This window comes from Sphaeramia orbicularis, chromosome 7, assembly GCF_902148855.1.
Source record: "Sphaeramia orbicularis chromosome 7, fSphaOr1.1, whole genome shotgun sequence".
Taxonomy (NCBI): Eukaryota; Metazoa; Chordata; class Actinopteri; order Kurtiformes; family Apogonidae; genus Sphaeramia; species Sphaeramia orbicularis.
The window spans coordinates 6,900,627-6,922,361 of NC_043963.1; the positions used below are offsets into that span (position 1 = coordinate 6,900,627).

At 35.0% G+C, this 21,735-nt stretch overlaps 1 protein-coding gene across 1 annotated transcript in view; it reads left to right on the top strand.

Moving 5' to 3' along the window:
* The first annotated feature begins 743 nt into the window (after positions 1 to 743).
* The window catches only part of LOC115423040 (FYVE, RhoGEF and PH domain-containing protein 1-like), a 62,854-nt gene continuing 41,862 nt past the window's right edge, over positions 744 to 21,735 (top strand). The window contains 1 exon segment of the mRNA XM_030139740.1: positions 744 to 1,024. Within this exon segment, the coding sequence (XP_029995600.1) occupies positions 967 to 1,024 (58 nt within the window). The 5' untranslated portion in view covers positions 744 to 966.

Genomic DNA, 21,735 nt, shown 5'->3' on the forward strand with positions numbered 1-21,735 from the left:
ACATGAGAAATTAAAAAAAAAAAAATCTATATCTACAGCAGATATTGATTACAATTGACCACAAATGAAACATAAATGATAAAATAAATAAATATATATATACATATAAATACATACGTACATATTAATAACATACCTGTTTACAACCACTTCTGAATGCTCACTGCATTAAACGCTTCATCATGGGACTCCATCTCTTTGTAAATAGCTCTTCCTGAATTCTAAGTACATATGTAATTTGCTCCAGCTGATAGATTTCCCTCACTTTCTCAATCTAAATGTTCTATGTTGGAGGTTCAGGTTTCAGATTGACTTCTCTGAAGAATTTTTTGTTTGTTCAGTTACATTTTGTGTAAATTTTCATAATTAAATTGTACTTTTTTGCACTAAAACAAAGACAAAAATCAGTAGTCGTCCTTATTTCTAGGCTGTTTTGTTGTTATTTTACTGGTCATTTTACAGTTGAGCTCATACTGGGCTGAATGTGGTCCCTGAACTGGACTGACTTTGACACCCTGGTCTACATGATCCACATCAGACCAGGTTAGACCTGCACATCCAACTGTCACTGCTGCTGTCTGCTTCTCATTTTTTCTTAATTTGTTGTCAAGGAAACCAAAATGGAGGCGAGAGGATGTGTCAAACTCTCTCTCTCTCTCTGTTGCTCTCTCTCCCTCTCTGCCCCCCCCCCCCCACCCATCCACACCGGGCAGCCCTGTGAACCAAACCGAGCGGCTCTAACCCACTTCTTCCTCCTGCAGCTCCGCCGCAGCAGCAGTAGACCTGTCGGGTCCGTGTCGGTCCGGACCGTCTGTGGGTCTGCGTCTGGGTCTGGGTCCGAGCCGTTCCGCTCCGGTCCGTGCCTTTGCGTGCGTGCGTGTGTGTGTGCGCGTGTATCTGACCCGGTTTCTTCTCCGTGCTGTGGACCGGGAGAGCCGCTCTCTCCCCGCACCAACATTTTCTTTAATGACCGGATTTGTGTTTTGCTGCGCGATGTACATGGACAGAAGCAGCCTGACCAGGGGTGAGTCCGCATCTGTGCAGAAACACACATGCACAGTCCACATGCACATTCCACACATGCACCTGCACCGCCTCTGCACATACATGGATACCTGCACATGCACGGGCACGCGCACACGCACATCTGCAGCCTCACCACACATGATGCATCTCATTTTAATTTAGGCTTTAAATGCAAGTGATTTTTTAAAAATATATAGAAATATAATCCTGATGATGGGGGGTTGGGAATGACTTACGCGCGCCCCCCACATGCTGTCGTGCACGCGCACACACTGACCGACATCTCGCCGCAGTGAATGTAGGCTAGTATGGCTGCATGATACTGCGTCTGCCAGATGTGAACCCCCACTATCCCCCTTTTTTTGTTTTTAAATTCAGGTTTTTTTTTTATTTTCATGCTCAAACATGGTGGATTTTTGGGGGGGTCTGCAGACATATTTGTTCCATTAATGATCCCACAGATGTCAGCTGATCAATAATGTCTCCACACACCAAATCCACAGCACAAGTCTGTGTTTTTTTACTGACAGCATCCAGCATGTGTGTGCATGTGTGTATGTGTGTGTCATTGTATTGATGGACTCTTAATCCATTGATTTTGCACGGAGTTGCTGATGAGAGAGGAGCAGGAGGATGGGCATGGGGTGGGGTGAGTGGGTTTAATATGTGCAGTAGTATGGGTTTATGTGCAGACAGACACACCCCCCTCCACCAGCACATACACACAGGCAGCAGCAGCCAGTCCTTTATTTAACCCTTACAATTCAGTTAACGCTGAAGGTGAAATCTGCACAATCATTAAGTTGTCATGGTTAAAAAGGTGGATTTAATCATAAGCAGACCTCTTTTACCCTTTCATGCATAAATTATGACAACCTTAGTTGAGATTTTTGTCCTGAGTGTTTTTATTCCTCTTTTTAAATCAACCCTTTCATGCATGAATTTTAAGAGCCTTAACCCTTTCATGCACGAATTATGAGAACCTTAATCAACATTTATTTCCTGAGTGTTTTATTCCTCTTTAGGCATGAAAAAAACAATGTGACTGAAAATTTTCTTATGAACCTATTTTTCATAGAGTTAAAAAATTGTCAGCTTGACACCGTGCGTTTAATTCTGGAAGCAAAGAAACATGGATTTACTGATATATCATGTGAAAACTATGAAATAAAAACCTATTTAATGCAGCTAATCTGCTGTTTTCTCACATTTTAACATACTCTAATACTAGTCATTACTCACTTCATGGAAATAAAATGCAAAAAAACAAACAAAAAACTGTTAATTGCACTTTAGTAACAATAACAAGCAATTTATTTATTTATTTTTGTTTAATTTATTTTGAATATGCAACAAGACAAAGTAATCTTACTTAGTCCTTAGGGGAAAAAAAACAGGTAGTAAGAGGTCATGGAAGAAAACAAAAAAACAAAACTTATACATATACATGACTTCATTTGCACATTCTAAAAGGAGTGGAGGAAGTATAATTTATTTATCCCACCCCTTCAACACTCAAACATGTTAGTGCAGATCAGGTTTATCTAGAACAGCAAAGTTACACTAATGGTATGAATGTCAGTGTACGGGATGATGTATATGTGTCCACTGTGTTGACTGATATGGAACTAAAACAATAAAATCCATGTATATACAAGAGAACAGCTGGAGAAGAACTGTCCACTGGAGTGACCACTATGCATGAAAGGGTTAATCAAGATTTTTATTCGTGTTTTTATTCCTCTTTAGGCATGAAAAAAAAAAATGCAATTGATTTTTTTTAATAAACCTGTTTTTATGATTTGTTTCTTTATTGCTTTAACAAAAAAAAAAAAAAAATCAATAAAAAAAAGTGTTTGAATGAAAAAAAAAAATTACAATCCAAAAAAATTGCATTTGAACACTTTTTTCCTTGATTGAAGTGAATTTTTTTTTTTTTTTTTTTTTTTTTTTTTTATGACATTTTTTTTGGGGGTAGAAGCAATAAAGTAACAAATCTACCTTCATAATTTCTTGTGGAGTTCCAAAAATGCCCACTCCGTTGGACACCATATGTTTAATTTTTGAATATCAGAAAGTGATATACAAAATCAAAACATTTTTAATGCAGCTAATCTGATGTTTTTTCACATTTTATCATATTCCTAATTTTTATTAGCAATTGATTTACACTCAAACATGTTAGTGCAGATCAGGTTTATCAAGAACAGCAAAGTTATAGTAATAGTATGAATGTCAGTGTATTATGGGATGGTGCATAAGCGTCCACTGTGTTGGCTGATATGGAACTAAAACAACAAATCCCATGAAAATACAAGAGAACAGCTGTAGAAGAACTGCCCACTGGAGTGACCACTATAGTGACCACTAACTATATGAGCCTTAATCAAGATTTCTATTCGTGTTTTTATTCCTCGAGGCATTAAAAAAAAAAACAATGCGATTGAAATAGTTTTTATGAACCCATTTTTCATGGAGTTGCAAAAATGTCCACTCAGCTGCACACCATGCATTAAATTTTTGAAGCAAAGAAACGTATTTACTGATAAACTGTGTCAAAACTATGGAATGAAAACATTTTTAATGCAACTAATCTGATGTTTTCTCACATTTTATCATACACTAATACTAGTCATTACTCATGTCATGGAGATAATATGCAAAAAGGAACCCTTTTTGTTTAAGAAAACTGTTAATTACAGTCTAATAACAACTAGCAATTGATTTACACTCAAACATGTGTGTGCAGATCAGGTTTATCAAGAACATAAAGTCGCAGTAATGCAGGGTTGTCAAACTCCTTTTCTTTCAGGGGCCACATTCAGCCCAATTTGATCTGCAGTGGGCCGCACCAGTAAAATAATAGCAGATAAATAATGACAATTCCAAATTTTTTAGTGCAAAAACTAACATTAAATGATGAAACTATCTCTATCCAAAACAAAAAAATGACGTGAATAACTGGAAAAAACTGAAATGTCTGAAGAAAAATAAGTACAATTTTATCAATATTATGCCTCAACGTATGATTTCTACATGTGCATTACAGATCAGATCTACCAAGACACAAAGCAGGCAGAATATTGTTAAAATTGCACTTATTTTTCTTCAGACATTCCAGGTAGTTCATATTTGTTCAGGTTATTGACATTTTCTTGTTAAAGGATATCAGATTTTAGTGTTCTTTGCAACAAATAAAAGAGAAAAAATTGGTGTTGCCATTATTTATAGGCATAATATCATATTATTTTTCTCACATTAAACCAAGAAGAACATTTGGCGTCATTATTTCTAGGTTATTATGCTAGTATTTTTTAGTTTGATGCCCTATCTTCAGGGTAATTTTTGCATTTTGCACTTTGTAAATTCATCTTGCGGGCCAGATCGGAACCTCAGGCGGGCCGGTTTTGGCCCCCGGGCCGCATATTTGACACCTGTGTAGTAATGCTATGAATTACCGTGTATGGGTGGTGTGCGTAAGTGTCTAATGTGTTGGCTGAAATGCAACTAAAAAAAACCCAAAACAAAACCATGAACATACAAGAGAACAGCTGTAGACTAGATGTCCACTGTGGTGACCAGCATGCATGAAAGGGTTAATTAACACCAGATATTTCAGATCATAGTGCTGAAATGTGTAAAATATTAAACACGGTGCAGATATATTCTTACAACCTTCTGGACACACACCACAGCATGAAAAAAAAAACCCAGAAACATCCAGATAAGGGTTTAATTGGCCCGACTGGTGCTTGGCAACAAAATGTGTCCCAAACCCTCCTGAAAGTATGCACAGACACATGGGTAATTGGACCCTTTAAATATGACCCAACCCTCCCTAATGTATTCTAGAACATAATCACACCTTAACAGACGGTGTTAATAGAGGAACCAGCTGAAGAACCTCCTCTGTAAATCAGTGTAGGTGTTTGGTTTTATTGTATATTTTTACATTACTTTTATTCTATACATTATATATGTTCTAGATCTTTTATTTTGTTTTTAACACTTTAACATTCCACTGTTGGTTGTGTGTGGGATGTGTGTTATGAAGGGTCAGTGGGTTTTTGTACAGCTGTAGTAACCAAACAGTTTCCTGCAAAGGAGCAATAAAGTATCGTCTATCTATCTATCTATCTATCTATCTATCTATCTATCTATCTATCTATCTATCTATCTATCTATCTATCTATCTATCTATCTATCTATCTATCTATCTATCTATCTATCTATCTATCTATCTATCTATCTATCTATCTATCTATCTATCTATCGTTCTATCTATCGTTCTATCTATCGTTCTATCGTTCTATCTATCTATCTATCTATCTATCGTTCTATCTATCGTTCTATCGTTCTATCTATCTATCTATCTATCTATCGTTCTATCGTTCTATCGTTCTATCGTTCTATCTATTGTTCTGTCTATCGTTCTATCGTTCTATCGTTCTATCGTTCTATCTATCTGTCGTTCTATCGTTCTATCGTTCTATCTATCGTTCTATCTATCTGTCGTTCTATCGTTCTATCTATCATTCTATCGTTCTATCTATCTATCTATCGTTCTATCGTTCTATCTATCGTTCTATCTATCTATCTATCGTTCTACCTATCGTTCTACCTATCTGTCGTTCTATCGTTCTATCTATCATTCTATCTATCTATCGTTCTATCGTTCTACCTATCTGTCGTTCTATCGTTCTATCTATCTATCTATCTATCTATCTATCTATCTATCTATCTATCTATCTATCTATCTATCTATCTATCTATCTATCTATCTATCTATCTATCTATCTATCTATCTATCTATCTATCTATCTATCTATCTATCTATCTATCTATCTATCTATCTATCTAAATCCACCTATAGAGGCTCTGGTTCTAAATACCAGATGACTACAACCACTAGAACTGAATTTTAAACGTCCTCTAGAGACATGGGAAGACTGGAACCTTCTTGAAGAGGTTTGACACCTGTTCAGTGAATAACAGAACCTGTGCACAATGGTAATCAGTTGTACGTAAATATGACATGAACCTCCAAACTAATCTGTATACTGTCCAAATGGATGATTTTTTTCCAACTTTATTGAAGATACATACATACAAATTATTATTTACATGTATTGGTAGGATTAATGCAGTGTTTTTCAACCTTGGGGTTGCCTGGAATTCAAATGGGGTTGCCTGAAGTTTCTAGTAATTGATTTAAAAAACAAAACAACTTACTAATAAAAAACATATGGTGAGTTGACAGAGACAATCCCAATCCATAACAGACATGACAAACTGTGAGTCTGAAACTGCAGCACTGTGGTTCTGTTTATTTGTCAAATGTTCATTGTGGTCAGTTTCAGATGCTGCAGCTCTTTCATAATTCATAGTTTGAGTTTTTGTTTGTTCAGTATTAATTATCAGCCTTGGAAATCCAAGCTGGACTGACTGTACATATCCTGACCAAGGAAAATCAAATTCTCATTTTGTGCAGTAATCTACACCTGGATTCCCAGACTATTACATGATCAAAAACAAATTAATTTCAGCAAAAAAAAAAAAAAAAAAGTCTCAGTTTTGAATGTGTGGGGTCACCAGAAATTTGTGATGTTAAAATGGGGTCACAAGCCAAAAAAGGGTTGGAAACCACTGGATTAATGGATCAACACTTATTGCACATTTTAGATCAGTAGATGCTTTGGGTCGGCAATGAATGTTTGGGTCTTAACGGGTTAACAATCTCTTGAAGCCACCAGTAGAAACAACATAAAAACCACAGAATTACACTGGGTTACAAAAAAATGTTTTTTGCAAGTTGTCTAGGTTTTTTCAACCGAATTAGGACCATTTTGCACCGCTAAATCCAAAAATGACATCTGTTTTTCTTAATCAGGTCAGGTTTTTTTTGTTAATTTGATTTGGAAAAATTTGATCTTCTCACAAAATTGATTACATTTTTGTGACTTTATCAGTTGATTTTTTATGTAGTTCTCACCCAAAATAGGTTTTAAGAGGAAAAAAAATCATTTTCTAACAGGACGTATGTATTATTTATTATGTATTCACTGCAGATGTAGCAGAATACGTCAGGCTTATTTTTGCAAGATCTTCTAGTCGGAGCCATTTCATTCACCTGTAATATTAAAAAAAACATTAATCATAAATTGGCAAAAGTAAAATCTTCAGAATTCGTTTATTGCAAGAAATATGAAAGAATTTTGTATCATATGATGTGAAAATGCCCATAAATGTAAGCAAAAATGTTAAAAAGCCAATATGTAGCATAGTTCAGAAAGTTGACCTGATTGAGCAAAATGAATGTGATTTTTGGATTCAGCACCAAAATGATCCTAAATCAGCTCAAAAAACTTAAACAATAAATTTGTTGTTGACCAGTGTTATTTATAAAGATGTCTAGAACCTCCTCAATAAACGATAGAGTGAGTAGAACGTTTATAGGAAGCTAAAGGACCAAATGTAGAGTGAAAATTGTGGTCCAATCCAATGCACCGTCACATTTATAGTCATGAAAAGTCCAACCTCTGGACCCCCCCTCATCCACAGTGGTGATTAAATCATGTTGGATACACATAGATTGTCCTTATGAACCATCTGAATGACTAGAGAACCACTCTCTCACCTCTGCAACATCCATGAAGTAACTTGAAGGAACACTAAGCCATGTCAATGGCCGGTAAAGTCATCTGTGTCCTCCAGGGCCACTTTAAAGACCTGCAGATGAGGTCTTAAGATCCCTAAATCCTCCTCAGCAAACACTAGAACCATCTGAGCAGCTGTTAGAAGCTAGAAGCCAAGTGGAAGTCCTCTTGAACGTCCATATTGATGACCATAATGATTATTTAAGTATTCCTAATGAGACGGTACAGATTCCTAAACCCTGTCTTTACTTTCTGACGCCCAAAGAGCAAGTTCTTGGCTTGGGTAGGCTGGTTCTGGATCGGTGCCAGTGATCAGTGGTCCAGCATCAAAAACCACTTATATCAGGGACTTGGGCAGGATTATCAGGACCAGTAAGACCAGCTAAAGGGGCGAAACCTCCCCTAGACCACAGTGCAGACCAAGGACTAGGAGTTTGGAGGTTCTTCTTGGCCCAAGTGGTCTGAAGATACCAGGACTAGGAGCTTGGAGGTTATTCTTGGCCCAGGTGGTCTGAAGATACCAGGACTAGGAGCTTGGAGGTTATTCTTGGCCCAGGTGGTCTGAAGAAACTAGGACTAGGATTTTGGAGGTTCTTCTTGGCCTAGGTGGTCTGAAGATACTAGGACTAGGAGTTTAGAGGTTCTTCTTGGCCCAGGTGGTCTGAAGAAACTAGGACTAGGAGTTTGGAGGTTCTTCTTGGCCCAGGTGGTCTGAAGATACCAGGACTAGGAGCTTGGAGGTTATTCTTGGCCCAGGTGGTCTGAAGATACCAGGACTAGGAGTTTAGAGGTTTTTCTTGGCCCAGGTGGTCTGAAGAAACTAGGACTAGGAGTTTGGAGGTTCTTCTTGGCCCAGGTGGTCTGAAGATACTAGGAGTAGGAGTTTGGAGTTCTTCTTGGCCCAGGTGGTCTGAAGATACTAGGACTCGGAGCTTGGAGGTTCTTCTTGGCCCAGATGATTTGAAGATACTTTTTGGGTGGTTTTAAGTTTCAGACCCATCACAAGAAGTTAAGAAACAAAAGAAGAAAACTAACTGAAGAGGGACGTGCTTAAAAATGAGGCGAATTTGCAGCACGTTGACATCAAATTAGCATATCTTTATAACCCAATCGATGTCAAATAGGACATATTAGTCGCTGCCAAAATTACAGCTTGAAACAACACTACCTCTGACCAAAACTTGAATCGGGTTTGGACTTTCAGATGTGAAAACTCAAAAAACCGCTTATGTAGAGTCTGTTTTATCCAATAAGACCGTCAGTGTGGATCATTACACTGTAGAGTCTTCACACCAATTATTTACATGTATTGACAGGATTAGTGGATCAGAAGTTATTAAACATTTTAGCAGATAGATGATTTTAGTCAACAGTGGTTGTTTGGGTCTTTATGGGTTAAGATGAGATAAGATAAGATGAGATAAGATAAGATAGGATATACTTTATTGATCCCTCACGGGGGAAGTTCAAATGTATAGCAGCTCAAGACAATAAACATCAAATGCTATAGAAAAATAAAGAGAATGTTAAAATATATATATTGAAAAAATAGTTAAAGTGACTAAATGAATGTGTAGTAGGTGATATTTAATTCAGTTTTGTTTAATTTCTATGTTGAGGAAAGCCTGTGTGACATTAAATCTGTTTTCCAAATCCACTGTATATTTAATTCCCCATATTGTGCAAAGACATTTTATTCTTATGCGTCATAAACCATTAACATCTGGGGTAAACGAGGCTCATTTTACCTGTAATTGTCATTTCTGTGTGTTACAGTGTGTGTTCATTGTACTTTTTCTGTGCTTCTCCTGTTGTTGACACCTGCCACCTGCTGTTTCTCTGCAAATGTGACTTATGTTTCCTTCTTGAAACGTAGATACAGATGATTCCAAACCACGTTGCGATGCTGATGTGTGAGTGTGTATGAACAATAGTTGATGATCACAGCATCTTTGTTCTGAGCTCTATTCATTCTCTGCAGTGTGTGTTTGGTGCAGTTTAAATATCTGCTCCAACACAGCGCTGGCTCGGTTCTTCTGTTCTGGTCCGTTCTGTTGCGTTGTAGTGGAAACCTTCTGCTGCAGCAGCTGGTTCTGACATGTTGCCCGTGTGCAACACAACATGTATCAGCGCCGTACATCAGTGTGTGTCTTTGTGGGTCTGTGGTGGGGGAGGGGGGGAGGGGGGAGGGGTTCACTTCCAGCAGATTCAGCGTCTCAGAGACAGAAATATGTGTCTGTTATACGCTGATGCAGAGAGGTTTCTAAAAGCTAAATGTAAATGTGTATAATCTGTGTGTGTGTGTGCGTGTGTGGTGGATTTGTGTGTCAGGATTGTGTGTGCATTAGGCTGTGTAGGTGACAGTGGTATTGCAGCAGCCTGGATTTATTAAAGGAGCAGTCTCAACGTTTCAGTAAATCTTCTTGTCTTCACATGTTTCCAGAGGGATCCCAGTTTCCAGTGTGTAAAAGATAAGCCTCGGCATTTCCAAGGTTCATTTACTGGAAATTTATGCCGCGTTCTGTTCATTTTGGAAGCCGAAAACCCACAAATGTGAAGCGTTTCATTTATTTGTTTATTTCGAGCAAGTTCAAAAATTCCAAAATCATTCATTTACATTCGAAAAGGAGTGGGAAGAAGAAAAACGTATTTAATCCCACCCCCATTCTCATCATCAAATAACTTAACATAATAACGTTTTAAATACTCACTCCTGTCCTTTGACTTCAAGCCAGAACAATGAGCAAAACAGACCTATACCAGACTATGATAAAGTCATTTGACAGTATTTACATTATAGAACCAAAATGTGTGTGAAAAATAGAAATAAAGTACAGGGTGGGGAAGCAAAATGTACAATGAACATTTACTTGTTTTTTCTCAGCAGGCACTACGTCAATTGTTTTGAAACCAAACATATATTGATGTCATAATCATACCTAACACTATTATCCATACCTTTTCAGAAACTTTTACCCATATGAGTAATCAGGAAAGCAAACGTCAGAGTGTGTGATTTGCTGAATGCACTCGTCACACCAAAGGAGATTTCAAAAATAGTTGGAGTGTCCATAAAGACTGTTTATAATGGAAAGAAGAGAATGACTATGAGCAAAACTATTACCAGAAAGTCTGGAAGATACTATTAAAGAAGAATGGGAGAAGTTGTCACCCCAATATTTGAGGAACACTTGCGCAAGTTTCAGGAAGCGTGTGAAGGCAGTTATTGAGAAAGAAGGAGGACACATAGAATAAAAACATTTTCTATTGTGTCAGTTTTCTTGTGGCAAATAAATTCTCATGGCTTTCAATAAATTAATTGGTCATACACTGTCTTTCAATCTCTGCCTCAAAATATTGTAAATTTTGCTTCCCCACCTTGTACATTCTTGGCGGTGTTAGCACAGGAAACAGTTAACCGTCAACTTATATTATAATAAATACACTCTCAAAAACAAAGGTACCAGCTTGTACTTAAAAGGGTTCAAATGCTTGTCGCTGGGGGTGTACTTTTTTGAGAGATATTTCTGTACCTTTTCGAAATGGTCCATTTTTGTACCTTAAGTACTTTACATAGAAAGAAAACTGCCATATGGTTGATAATACCATGATGTTTAACCTGTTTAACCCTGACCATACTTTCAGTAGAAAAACGCCTAAAAAGACAAACCCAAGGTAAATGAAGAATTACTTATAGTACTTACAATAATAAGGTTCTTATGGATGTTCTTGGTGTCTGTGGACATTTAGAGACCTAAATGTCTAAAATATTGTATCTATTACTCTGCCTGAGTAAACTGTAACAAACTAAAAGAGAAATTAGAATTTTTTATCCTCGCCTGTTTTTTTTTTTCGCCTGGATTGACGATGATACGCATAAATTAATTGTTCATGCTGGAGATTTTTTATAGCGTATATTTCACCCCACAAAGATTAAAAATCACGTTTGAACATTAAAGTTTGCACTAAAATACACTTTTGATGTACTTTTATTAACATTAGGGTCTAAACTTTGAGCGAAAGTTGAAAAAAACATCCATTGTCCTTATTTATTATATTTTTATAGTAGATGAATATTAATATAATTTTTTTTGGCCCGCGGGTGGGCTGATAGGGCTAAAGGGGTTTCTAAAATATTGTATCTATTACTCTGCCTGAGTAAACTGTAACAAACTAAAAGAAATTAGAATTTTTTATCCTCACCTGTTTTTTTCGGCTGGGTTGACGATGATATGCATAAATTAATTGTTCGTGTTGGAGATTTTTAATAGCGTATATTTCACCCCACAAAGATTAAAAATCACGTTTGAACATTAAAGTTTGCACTAAAATACACTTTTGATGTACTTTTATTAACATTAGGGTCTAAACTTTGAGTGAAAGTTGAAAAAAACATCCGTTGTCCTGATTTATTATATTTTTATAGTAGATGAATATTAATATAATTTTTTTGGCTGATAGGGCTAAAGGGGTTTGCACTATAAGACTCACACGTCAGGGCTCCAGTGATTCTGTTACACAGTACTTAATGCAGTTTACAGTGTTAGCGTTTAGCATTAGCTCACCTCTGACCCTTCATTCTCCTGTAACTCCGCCCCTTTTTTTCCAAATAAGGTCTCTTCCACCTCCAAAAAAACCAGCATGGGGACCAGCTAATCACAAACTTATTTCACAATATCAGTTCAGAAACCAGTGGGAAATGTCGCGTTTCCTGTGTTCGCTCATTATATCTCGTCGGTGGTTTAACCAGATAATTCCATATATAAACACACAAACATGAGGTCATCGCTCTGCCTTCTGACCTCATTATTTACTGATTGGACGTCCCATTTGGAGCTCATTAACCAACCACCAACATACACTGATCATCTGTGTGACCTTTGACCCTCTGACCTACATATTTACCCACTGACACGCACACGCTGATAAACGACGCTACAAGTCTCATACCTGTTTTCTTCTCGAACTACAGACGCTGAGGGGGATTGTGGGTAATGTAGTGTGATGAGTGTGAATCAGACAGGAAAAGTGAAACTTATTAAAGGCCGTCTGTCTGTGTGTGAACCTAAACACACACCATCTGCTTTACATTAGCCTGTTGATGTTTTCCCATGACCTCTCCCATCATGTTCACATGTGTGCACCGCCCACAACACACACAAACACACACACACACACACACACACAGCCGTCATGTATGTACGAGTGTTCGGTCATGTCTGAACTAAAACAACGGTTCCTAGAAAAAGTCACATTTGTAGTCAGTGTATAAACATTTACCAACTATTTCACCTTCCACTGTTATTATAATGAGTCTGTGGTGTTGAAGATACAGATAAAGATGTTCCCCTCATAGGATACAGTAGTGTTATTTTTACTGGGTTTAGTGGGACGTTTTGTGTATTCAGTGTTACAGTTTGTGTATCAGTAGTGTTATTTATAGTGTAATCATAGTGTTATTTATAGTGCATTAAAGCTAGTGTTTCTTGTGTAATATTATGTGAAGTCTGGTTTATTATAGTGATACATTTTGTGCATCAGTAGCATTATTTCTGGGTATTATTTGTGTTATTTCTGGTGTATTATTAGTGTTATTTGTGGTGTTTTAATAGTGCTATTTCTGGTGTAATATTAGTGTTATTTCTTACGTTTTAATACTATTATCTCTTGTGTTTTAATAGTGTTATTTCTGTTGTATTATAATGTTATTTGTGGTGTATTATTAATGTTATTTGTAGTGTTTTATTTGTGTTATTTCTTGTGTTTTAATAGTGTTATTTCTGATGTATTATGGTATTATTTCTAATGTATTATAGTGTTATTTCTGATGTATTATTGTATTATTTCCGATATCGTATAGTGTTATTTCTGGTTTATTATTAGTGTTATTTCTTATGTTTTAATACTATTATCTCTGGTGTTTTAATAGTGTTATTTCTGTTGTATTATAGCGTTATTTCTGACATATTATAGTGTTATTTCTGGTGTATCATAGTGTTATTTGTGGTGTATCGTTAATGTTTTTTGTGGTGTGTTATTTGTGTTATTTCTTGTGTTTTAATAGTGTTATTTCTGATATAGTGTTATTTGTAGTGTATTATTAGTCTTATTTCTGGTGTATTATAGTGTTATTTCTGATGTATTATAGTGTTATTTCTGATGTATTATTGTGTTATTTCTAGCGTATTATTAGTGTTATTTCTGGTGTATTATTGTGTTATTTCTAGTGTATTATTAGTGTTATTTCTAGCATATTATTAGTGTTATTTCTAGTGTATTATAGTGTTATTTCTAGTGTATTATTAGTGTTATTTCTGGTGTATTATTGTGTTATTTCTAGTGTATTATTAGTGTTATTTCTAGCATATTATTAGTGTTATTTCTAGTGTATTATAGTGTTATTTCTAGTGTATTATTAGTGTTATTTCTGGTGTATTATTAGTGTTATTTCTGGTGTATTATTAGTGTTATTTCTAGTGTATTAGTGTTATTTCTGGTGTATTATAGTGTTATTTCTGGTATATTATAGTGTTATATCCAATGTATTATTATTGGTATTTGTTTTGTAGTATTAGCATTTTTTTCTTGTGTAATATAATGAAATTTCTTGTATATTCTTATCATTACAAACTGTATTATTAGTCTCATTTCTACTATATTAATAGTGAGTTTTCTTGTCTTCTACTAATGTTAAATTGTGCATTAATAATGTTATTTATAGTGTATTATTACTGCTCTTTCTTTTGTAATAATACTGTTATTTTTAGTGTACTAATAGAGGTATATCTGGTATGTTAATAGGATTGTTTCTTATGTATTAATACTGGTATTTCTTGTGTATTTTAGTATGATTTTTGGTGTCTAAATAGTGGTATTTCTTGTGTAATACGATGTGATTTCCGGTGTATTAATTGTGTGATTTCTAGTGTATTATTATGTAATATAGTGCTATTTCTGGTGCATTGCTGTGTGATTTCAGGTGGATTAATAATGTTATTATTAATTATTGTTTGTGCTCTGGTACTGCTGTTATTTGATGCATATGATTAGTTTTATTTCTGGTGTATCATTAGTGTTAAAGATGTCTTTTCTTTCATCAGAATACGCCATGAAATGACTGAAACATAACAAAACATTTAATACGACACAATACACATATAATTTTTCACTGCAAAATGCAATGAAACGTTGTCATTTTTACATTTCGGTGGCTCTGCTTTTTCCTCTACTCTGCCTATAAATAAAAATACAGGTTATAAATACATACAGATTACAACAGACTGTCTGAAACTCATTGTACACTATGGTATTTGTCTGGCCTACATGAACGTCTGGACATTTACTGAACTGAAACCACTTACACATGTGTTATTATGGTCTTATTCAGTGGATGTTATTGATGTTTTGTCGTTGATTTTAGATTATTTTAAACCATCTGCATTTGAGATTCCCTCCTGTTGGATCAGTAAAGATATTCCGCCGCTAAAAGAGGTCGTGGCTTTTTACCCTGTAGGTCAGAGGTCAAAGGTTAATGGGTTCGACAGGCGTTCTTTGTCCCAGAATTACAGAGTGGTGCGGTTATCGATCGTTTGTTCCCTGGACGATCAGTAAAGAACAACCTGAACAGAAGCTTTTCCTAAAAAAACCTGACACTGTGACCGCATCCCATCAGTCTGTGCGTCCACGTCCTTCTGCCACACACCAGTAATCTGAAAATAATATGTTTATGAAGATACGACAGAAATGAAGAGGAGGTGGAGACAGATTATCAGTGCACAGAGGCGGTAGACCAGGTCTGACCAGGTTTAATCGGTTCATCTGTGTCCCAGAATGAGACCCACATGTCCCACATTTAGATCCAGCTCTGGTTTACGTCCAGATGTGTCACAAATTTTAACTGAATTCTGAGAAAATACACACAAACATGCAGAATTTCCTGTTTCTAGGTTAGTTCAGAATAAAGTACATATAAGATGAGACATTAAGCAGAGTTTTTGTTTGTTTTGTGACTTATTTTGTTCATTTCCTAGTTTTGTTGCTAATTTTTTTTTATTTAATTGTTTATTTTTGTTCATTTCATTAATTATTCTGTTGATTTTTTTTTTAATTTCTGTGATTATTTTGGTACATTTTTGGTCACTTTGTTGCTAATTGTGGTCATATTTGTTTAGTTCAATGCTTATTTTATTAATTTTGTTGCTTATCCATATCAAGTTTTGTCCATGTTTATTTTTTACGCTTATTAATTTCATTGGATATTTCATTCATTTTCCTTATATGTTGCTTATTTTTTCACTTTTCTTCATTATGCTACTTATTTTGTTCTTTTGCTAAAATTTTGATATTTTTTCTAATTTTTGTTCATGTCATTTATTCATTTCCTCCCTCTCTTTGATTTTTTTTTTTTTTTTTTTGGTTAATTTTTATGTTGTCAAATGAACTAACGAAATTCAACATTCCAAGTGAAATGGCTTTTTATTTTTATTTTCAGCTGCAGGATGAGAAACTTCCAAGTAGATCTATGAAGAAGCAGATCTGAGGAAACCAAATGAGCTGTTTTTAACTGTTTTTGATCGGTGATATAATGGTAAAACATCATAGATACTTCCAATCATCATTAATTCCTGAAAATATAAGGAAGAGAAAGTGCAGACTCAAGTATCTGAAAATACTACTGAGGTGAGGTAAAGTAATGGAGTACTTCTACTTGCAGACATCCTTCTGGATCAATAACCAGGAGCTCAATCATTCACAGAGTAATCAATAAGTGTCTGAACATCAGATGTGGTTGAGGTGTTGGCGATCTGACAGATTCCTGTTTCCATGAATAATCCATCAAGACAAAGAAGAAAACGGTGACTCAGCGAAAACCTGAGGTCGTTTAGGGGTTTAATGAGTAAAGGATAAAGTCATTGTTTCCACACATCTTTACTATGGAATTAAGAATCTCCTGCTGGGGTTTGTGTGGGGGTTAATGGTGTCCTCCCCTCTTCGGGCTCTGCATGCTTGCCCCCCCCCCCATAGTCATATGAATTTAAACTGATTCATATAAACTCAAAACAGATAGTAACTGATACAAATACATTATTACAAATATTACATTATTTAACTCGTTGTATTGTGACTGCCTCCGCCGCTACCTCTGCCACAATAATACTAGCAAATTAGGCTACTGGTATTATTAAATATTTTTCTATTATTACAACAATTATTACTTTCCCCCTCACTCCCCCCTCTCTCTTTCTCACTTTCATTCACACCCCCCTCTTCCCCTTTTCCCTATCACCCCTAACCAAGCTATATGGTTTAGTTGCTATTTACATTTATGATCTTTTTCTTTGTAATATGATGCTGTTGTTGTTGTTGTTGTTGTTTGTCAATACTCTCATTGTTGTTGTTTTTGGTTTGTTTGTTTATTTGTTTGAGTTTCCCTTTGTTTATGTGTTGTTGTTGTTTTTCTGTCCACATTGTCTTGTTAACTATCACTAATAATAAAAAAAAAGAAAAAAAAGATTTCTCCTGCAAACTAAAACTCATAGACGCTTATTTTAACAGTCGTCAAAGTAACACTTATAATCTTGACATGCTGCGTTAGCTGATAGTTTACATTATTTTTTTATCTACCGTTTTATTTAATAGGGAGCATGCACATTTATGAACATTGTTGTATAAAAAATACACCCATGTAAATATGCCAGAATTATCAAAAATAACTCCTTTTCATCTGCAGTCCCTACACAGGTGACAGGAACAAGACATAAAACAGCCAACACTGATGCATCACTCATTTGTTTTATCCTCCTCAGACCCAGGAAATGTCAGCAAAGTACCAGCTTTTTTTGTTTTTCATTAAATAAGTGCCTATACTGGAAACATCATGATGCAACAGTTTTTTCAGATGCAGTTTTTAACATTTTTATGGACTGTCCTTTGTGGTGGACAGTTTTCTTTTCTTTCTTTCTTTTTTTTTTTTGTATAAAGTTGTGAAACTCTTGTCCACAAATGTAGACAGAAAACCCAAAGCTGGGTCTTAGGGGGATAAATAAAAAATTTAAAAATCACAGTCAATTCTAGAGATAAATACCTGATTAATATAATGCTGGCAGCCTGTAAAAAAGCCATAACAAGAAAATGGCTGAGCGAAGAAACCCCAACAAAGAAGGAATGGATTGGAATTATTAAAGAAATATATAATGTGGAAAAACTAACTTTCTCCTTTAACCACAATTTGGACAAATTTACTAATTATTGGCTAAAATGGACATCTATCCCAGAAGATGTGACGCCCCAATAGGACAGCAGCTTATTTTTCTCATGAGAAATACACATATATGCCAACATCTGTGTTTTATTATCAACATGAGTAAATATGCGTTTCAGGAAAATGTACCCAAATGTTTATGAAAAATGATGCATGTAACTATGTCAGCAGGTTTACGTGACATGATTGGATGCAATATGAGAATACATCTGAATCATCTGACTCGGACTGAAACAGGACAATACCCAAACTATTTCAACCTTCTTATTATGATGGGATAACATTATGACTCATTGACCCGCATATTTATCGTTGTACTTAAATTTTTGATACTACCCAGTCTGTGCTTGTTGACGTCTCTTGTTTTGTATGTCTTTACTTTATGTTTTATTATCTGTTTGTTAAAAAATGTAAAACCTGCTAAAAATAAAGTATAAAAATAAATAAATAAATAAAAATACTCATAATGATGACAGGCATCACCAAAACAAACAAACAAACAAACAAAAACAACACTAATTTTTTCCATAACTGTATCTATAATCCAATATATCATCATGTTTGGCAGAACTTCACAGCTGTTTTTTCTAAACACTGATGATACTTTTAGGTCTTTTTTTTTTAACATTTGAAAGAAGAAATATTATATATAAACCCCTTAGTTTATATTTTTCTCAGTTTTGTTGATTTAGGGCTCATCCTGACTTACACGTCAATAAATTAAAAAAAAAAAAAATGAACAAAACTGAAGTTCAATCTCTAATCTTGTAAATTTTCTCAGCTTTTCACTCCAAAAAACTCCTATAATATGTAGATGTTTTTTGATGCATCCTAAAATTAAATAAATATTCAACCTGTCCGACACAAACATACTCCTCACCCACATTCATTTGGTTTGTATCTGTTCACTCCAGTCCCATGATACTTTTCCGAGTCTGTTTGGGTGTAATTTCCATTTTCCATCCGACTCCAAAGTCCCCTTTAACCTTTGACCTACAGGTGTGCTCCATATTTGAGCCAATCATCTGCAGCCGTAGGTGTTCTTTGGATTAGGTTTCAGTCCAGCTGTCACTCGGACGAGCCGGAGACGTCATATGGAAGCTATTAGAGCGCGGTGTCTGTTTCTACAATCAGCTGATTTCATTCTGCCGTCCCTTTCCGTGTTCCCACTCGTCCATCTGTCTCAGTTCAGATGAATGACTTTGTGCAGGAATCTAACTGGGACAAAAAATATGCAAAAAAAAAACCTCAGTATGTGATTATTGTGGACAGAGATGTCAGTATATGCTTTAGCGCAGTGGTTTTCAACCTTTTTTTGGCTCGTGACCTCATTTTAACATCACAGATTTCCAAGGTTATTATCGTTAACGAAAACCAACAAAATGACGAAAACTAGAATTGTAAAAACATTTTCGTTCACTGAAATAAATAAAACTATAATTAAAAGAAAAAACGAGAACTAACTGAAACTGTATTGTGTGCTTACAAAACTAACTAAAACGTATAAAAATTATGGATAAAATTCCCTTTGTTTTCGTCTTTGTCAATGTCGGATTGATTTGAAATCCATTTATTTCGAGCAATTTTAGCTGCTGGCACCATACGACACTTCACAGTCCGTCACTTCTTGTTACTTGTTGTTTCCAGTCGTCTTTTCGTCCCCACTCTACCTGGAAACATGCAGACTAAAGTTGGGAAAAAGCAGCAGAGTCCTGTCTGGGATTTATTTGAATGTAACGGCGAAAAAGATAAAAGACATAAAAAAACTAAGACTAAAACAAAGCATTTAGACCAAAACAAAAACGAATAAACACTAGCAAACCTGCTCTAAAAAATAATTAAAACTAAATGAATTAGAGAAAAAAAAAGTCAAGACTAAATAAAACTAAACTATAATGAAAAATCCAAAACTATTAGAACCTTGCAAATTTCTGGTGACCCCACACATTCAGAACAAGACTTTTTTTTTTTTTGTTGCTAAAATTAATTTGTTTTTGATCATGTAATAGTAAAAGTAAAATAACAACAACATTTAAAGAGGGGTGTACTTGATAAAATAGATGACAGTAGCAATATGCAGGGAAATACAGTTTCCTAAAGAAAAGAGAATATATAAATACATTTTTTTTTAAAAAGATTTACACAAAATCCGGTCATTTTAATAAGATATATGTACTCCATTTCTCCCATATTTTATCAAATCTATCATTTTGGAGTTTGTAGAATGTGATTCGCTCCATCACAGAAACTGTGTAAAACAGTGGTTTCTAAACTGTTTTCACTCATGACCTCATTTTAAAATCACAAATTTCTGGCGACCCCAGACATTCAACATGAGACTTTTTTGGTTATTTTGCTAAAATTAATTTGTTTTTGATCATGTAATAGTTTGCTAGACTATGTTGCACATAAGCACTAATTTTAGCTGACATGTAGTCTATATAATGTATATTATTCTGGACGGAGGCAGTAACTCCAGGTGTAGATTACTGCACAAAGGGAGAATTTGATTTTCCTTGGTCAGGATATGTACAGTCAGTCCAGCTTGGATTTACAAGGCTGACAATTAATACTGAACAAACAAGAACTGAAACTATGAACTATGAAAGAGCTGCAGCATCTGAAACTGACCACAATGAACATTTGACAGATAAACAGAACCACAGTGCTGCAGTTTCACACTCACAGTTTGTCATGTCTGTTATGGATTGGGATTGTCTCTGTTAACTCAGTATAGATTTTTAAAAATTTTTATCAATTACTAGAAATTTCAGGCAACCCCATTTGAATTCCAGGCGACCCTACGTGGGGTCCCGACCCCAAGGTTTAAAAACACTGCGTTAGTGTCAAAGATAAACCACAGTTTATCCATCAGATCATACTTTTAGCCCAAATATACACACTCAAACTAGAATTAAAGTAGTAGTAGTAGTAGTAGTAGTTTATTTCAAGCACATAGAATCATCAAATAACAAAGAATCATACAACGTGGTCAAAACAAATAAATAAATACAATTTTTTTGCGCTCGAAAAGGAGTGGGAAGAAGTATAACTTATTGACTCCCACCCCCTTTTTACAATCTAATAATCAAACTAGATCCGCCTCCTTTGCTTTGTTCACACACATTTTCCTCTGTATATTTTTTACAATAACACAAAACATCCATAAAAACCATTCATATACACTTTTTTTTAGTCACCTCATATACAATCAGATTTACAATAATCCACCGTTTTCAATATAAACTATAATATATATATATATATATATATATATGTATATATATATATATATATATATATATATATATATATATATGTATATATCCACCTCGAATATTTACTCCAAATACAATGATCAATAAATATGATAGTATCTTCCTATCATGATAACCAATTAACCATACTATCTTATTTTATGCGTACTTCTGATGGTTTATATTTTGTTATTACAGTGGATTTATACATCCTTTTAAATGCACAGATTGAAGAAGACATTTTTAAGTTTTGCTCCAGATTATTCCACAGATGTACCCCTCTAACAGAGATACACTGGCTTTTTATGTTTGTTCTACACTTAATTTTCTTGTAGATTTCAGTTCCCCTTAAATTATATTTACTTTGCCATATACAAATACTTCAAACAAGACAGAAATGATGCACAAATGATCAAATATCACCACAAAAATCACTGGACTATTGACCTTTTCATGCATGAATTATGAGAACCATAATCAAGATTTTTTTTTTATTCCTCTTTAAGCATGAATAAAACAATGCCATTGACAATTT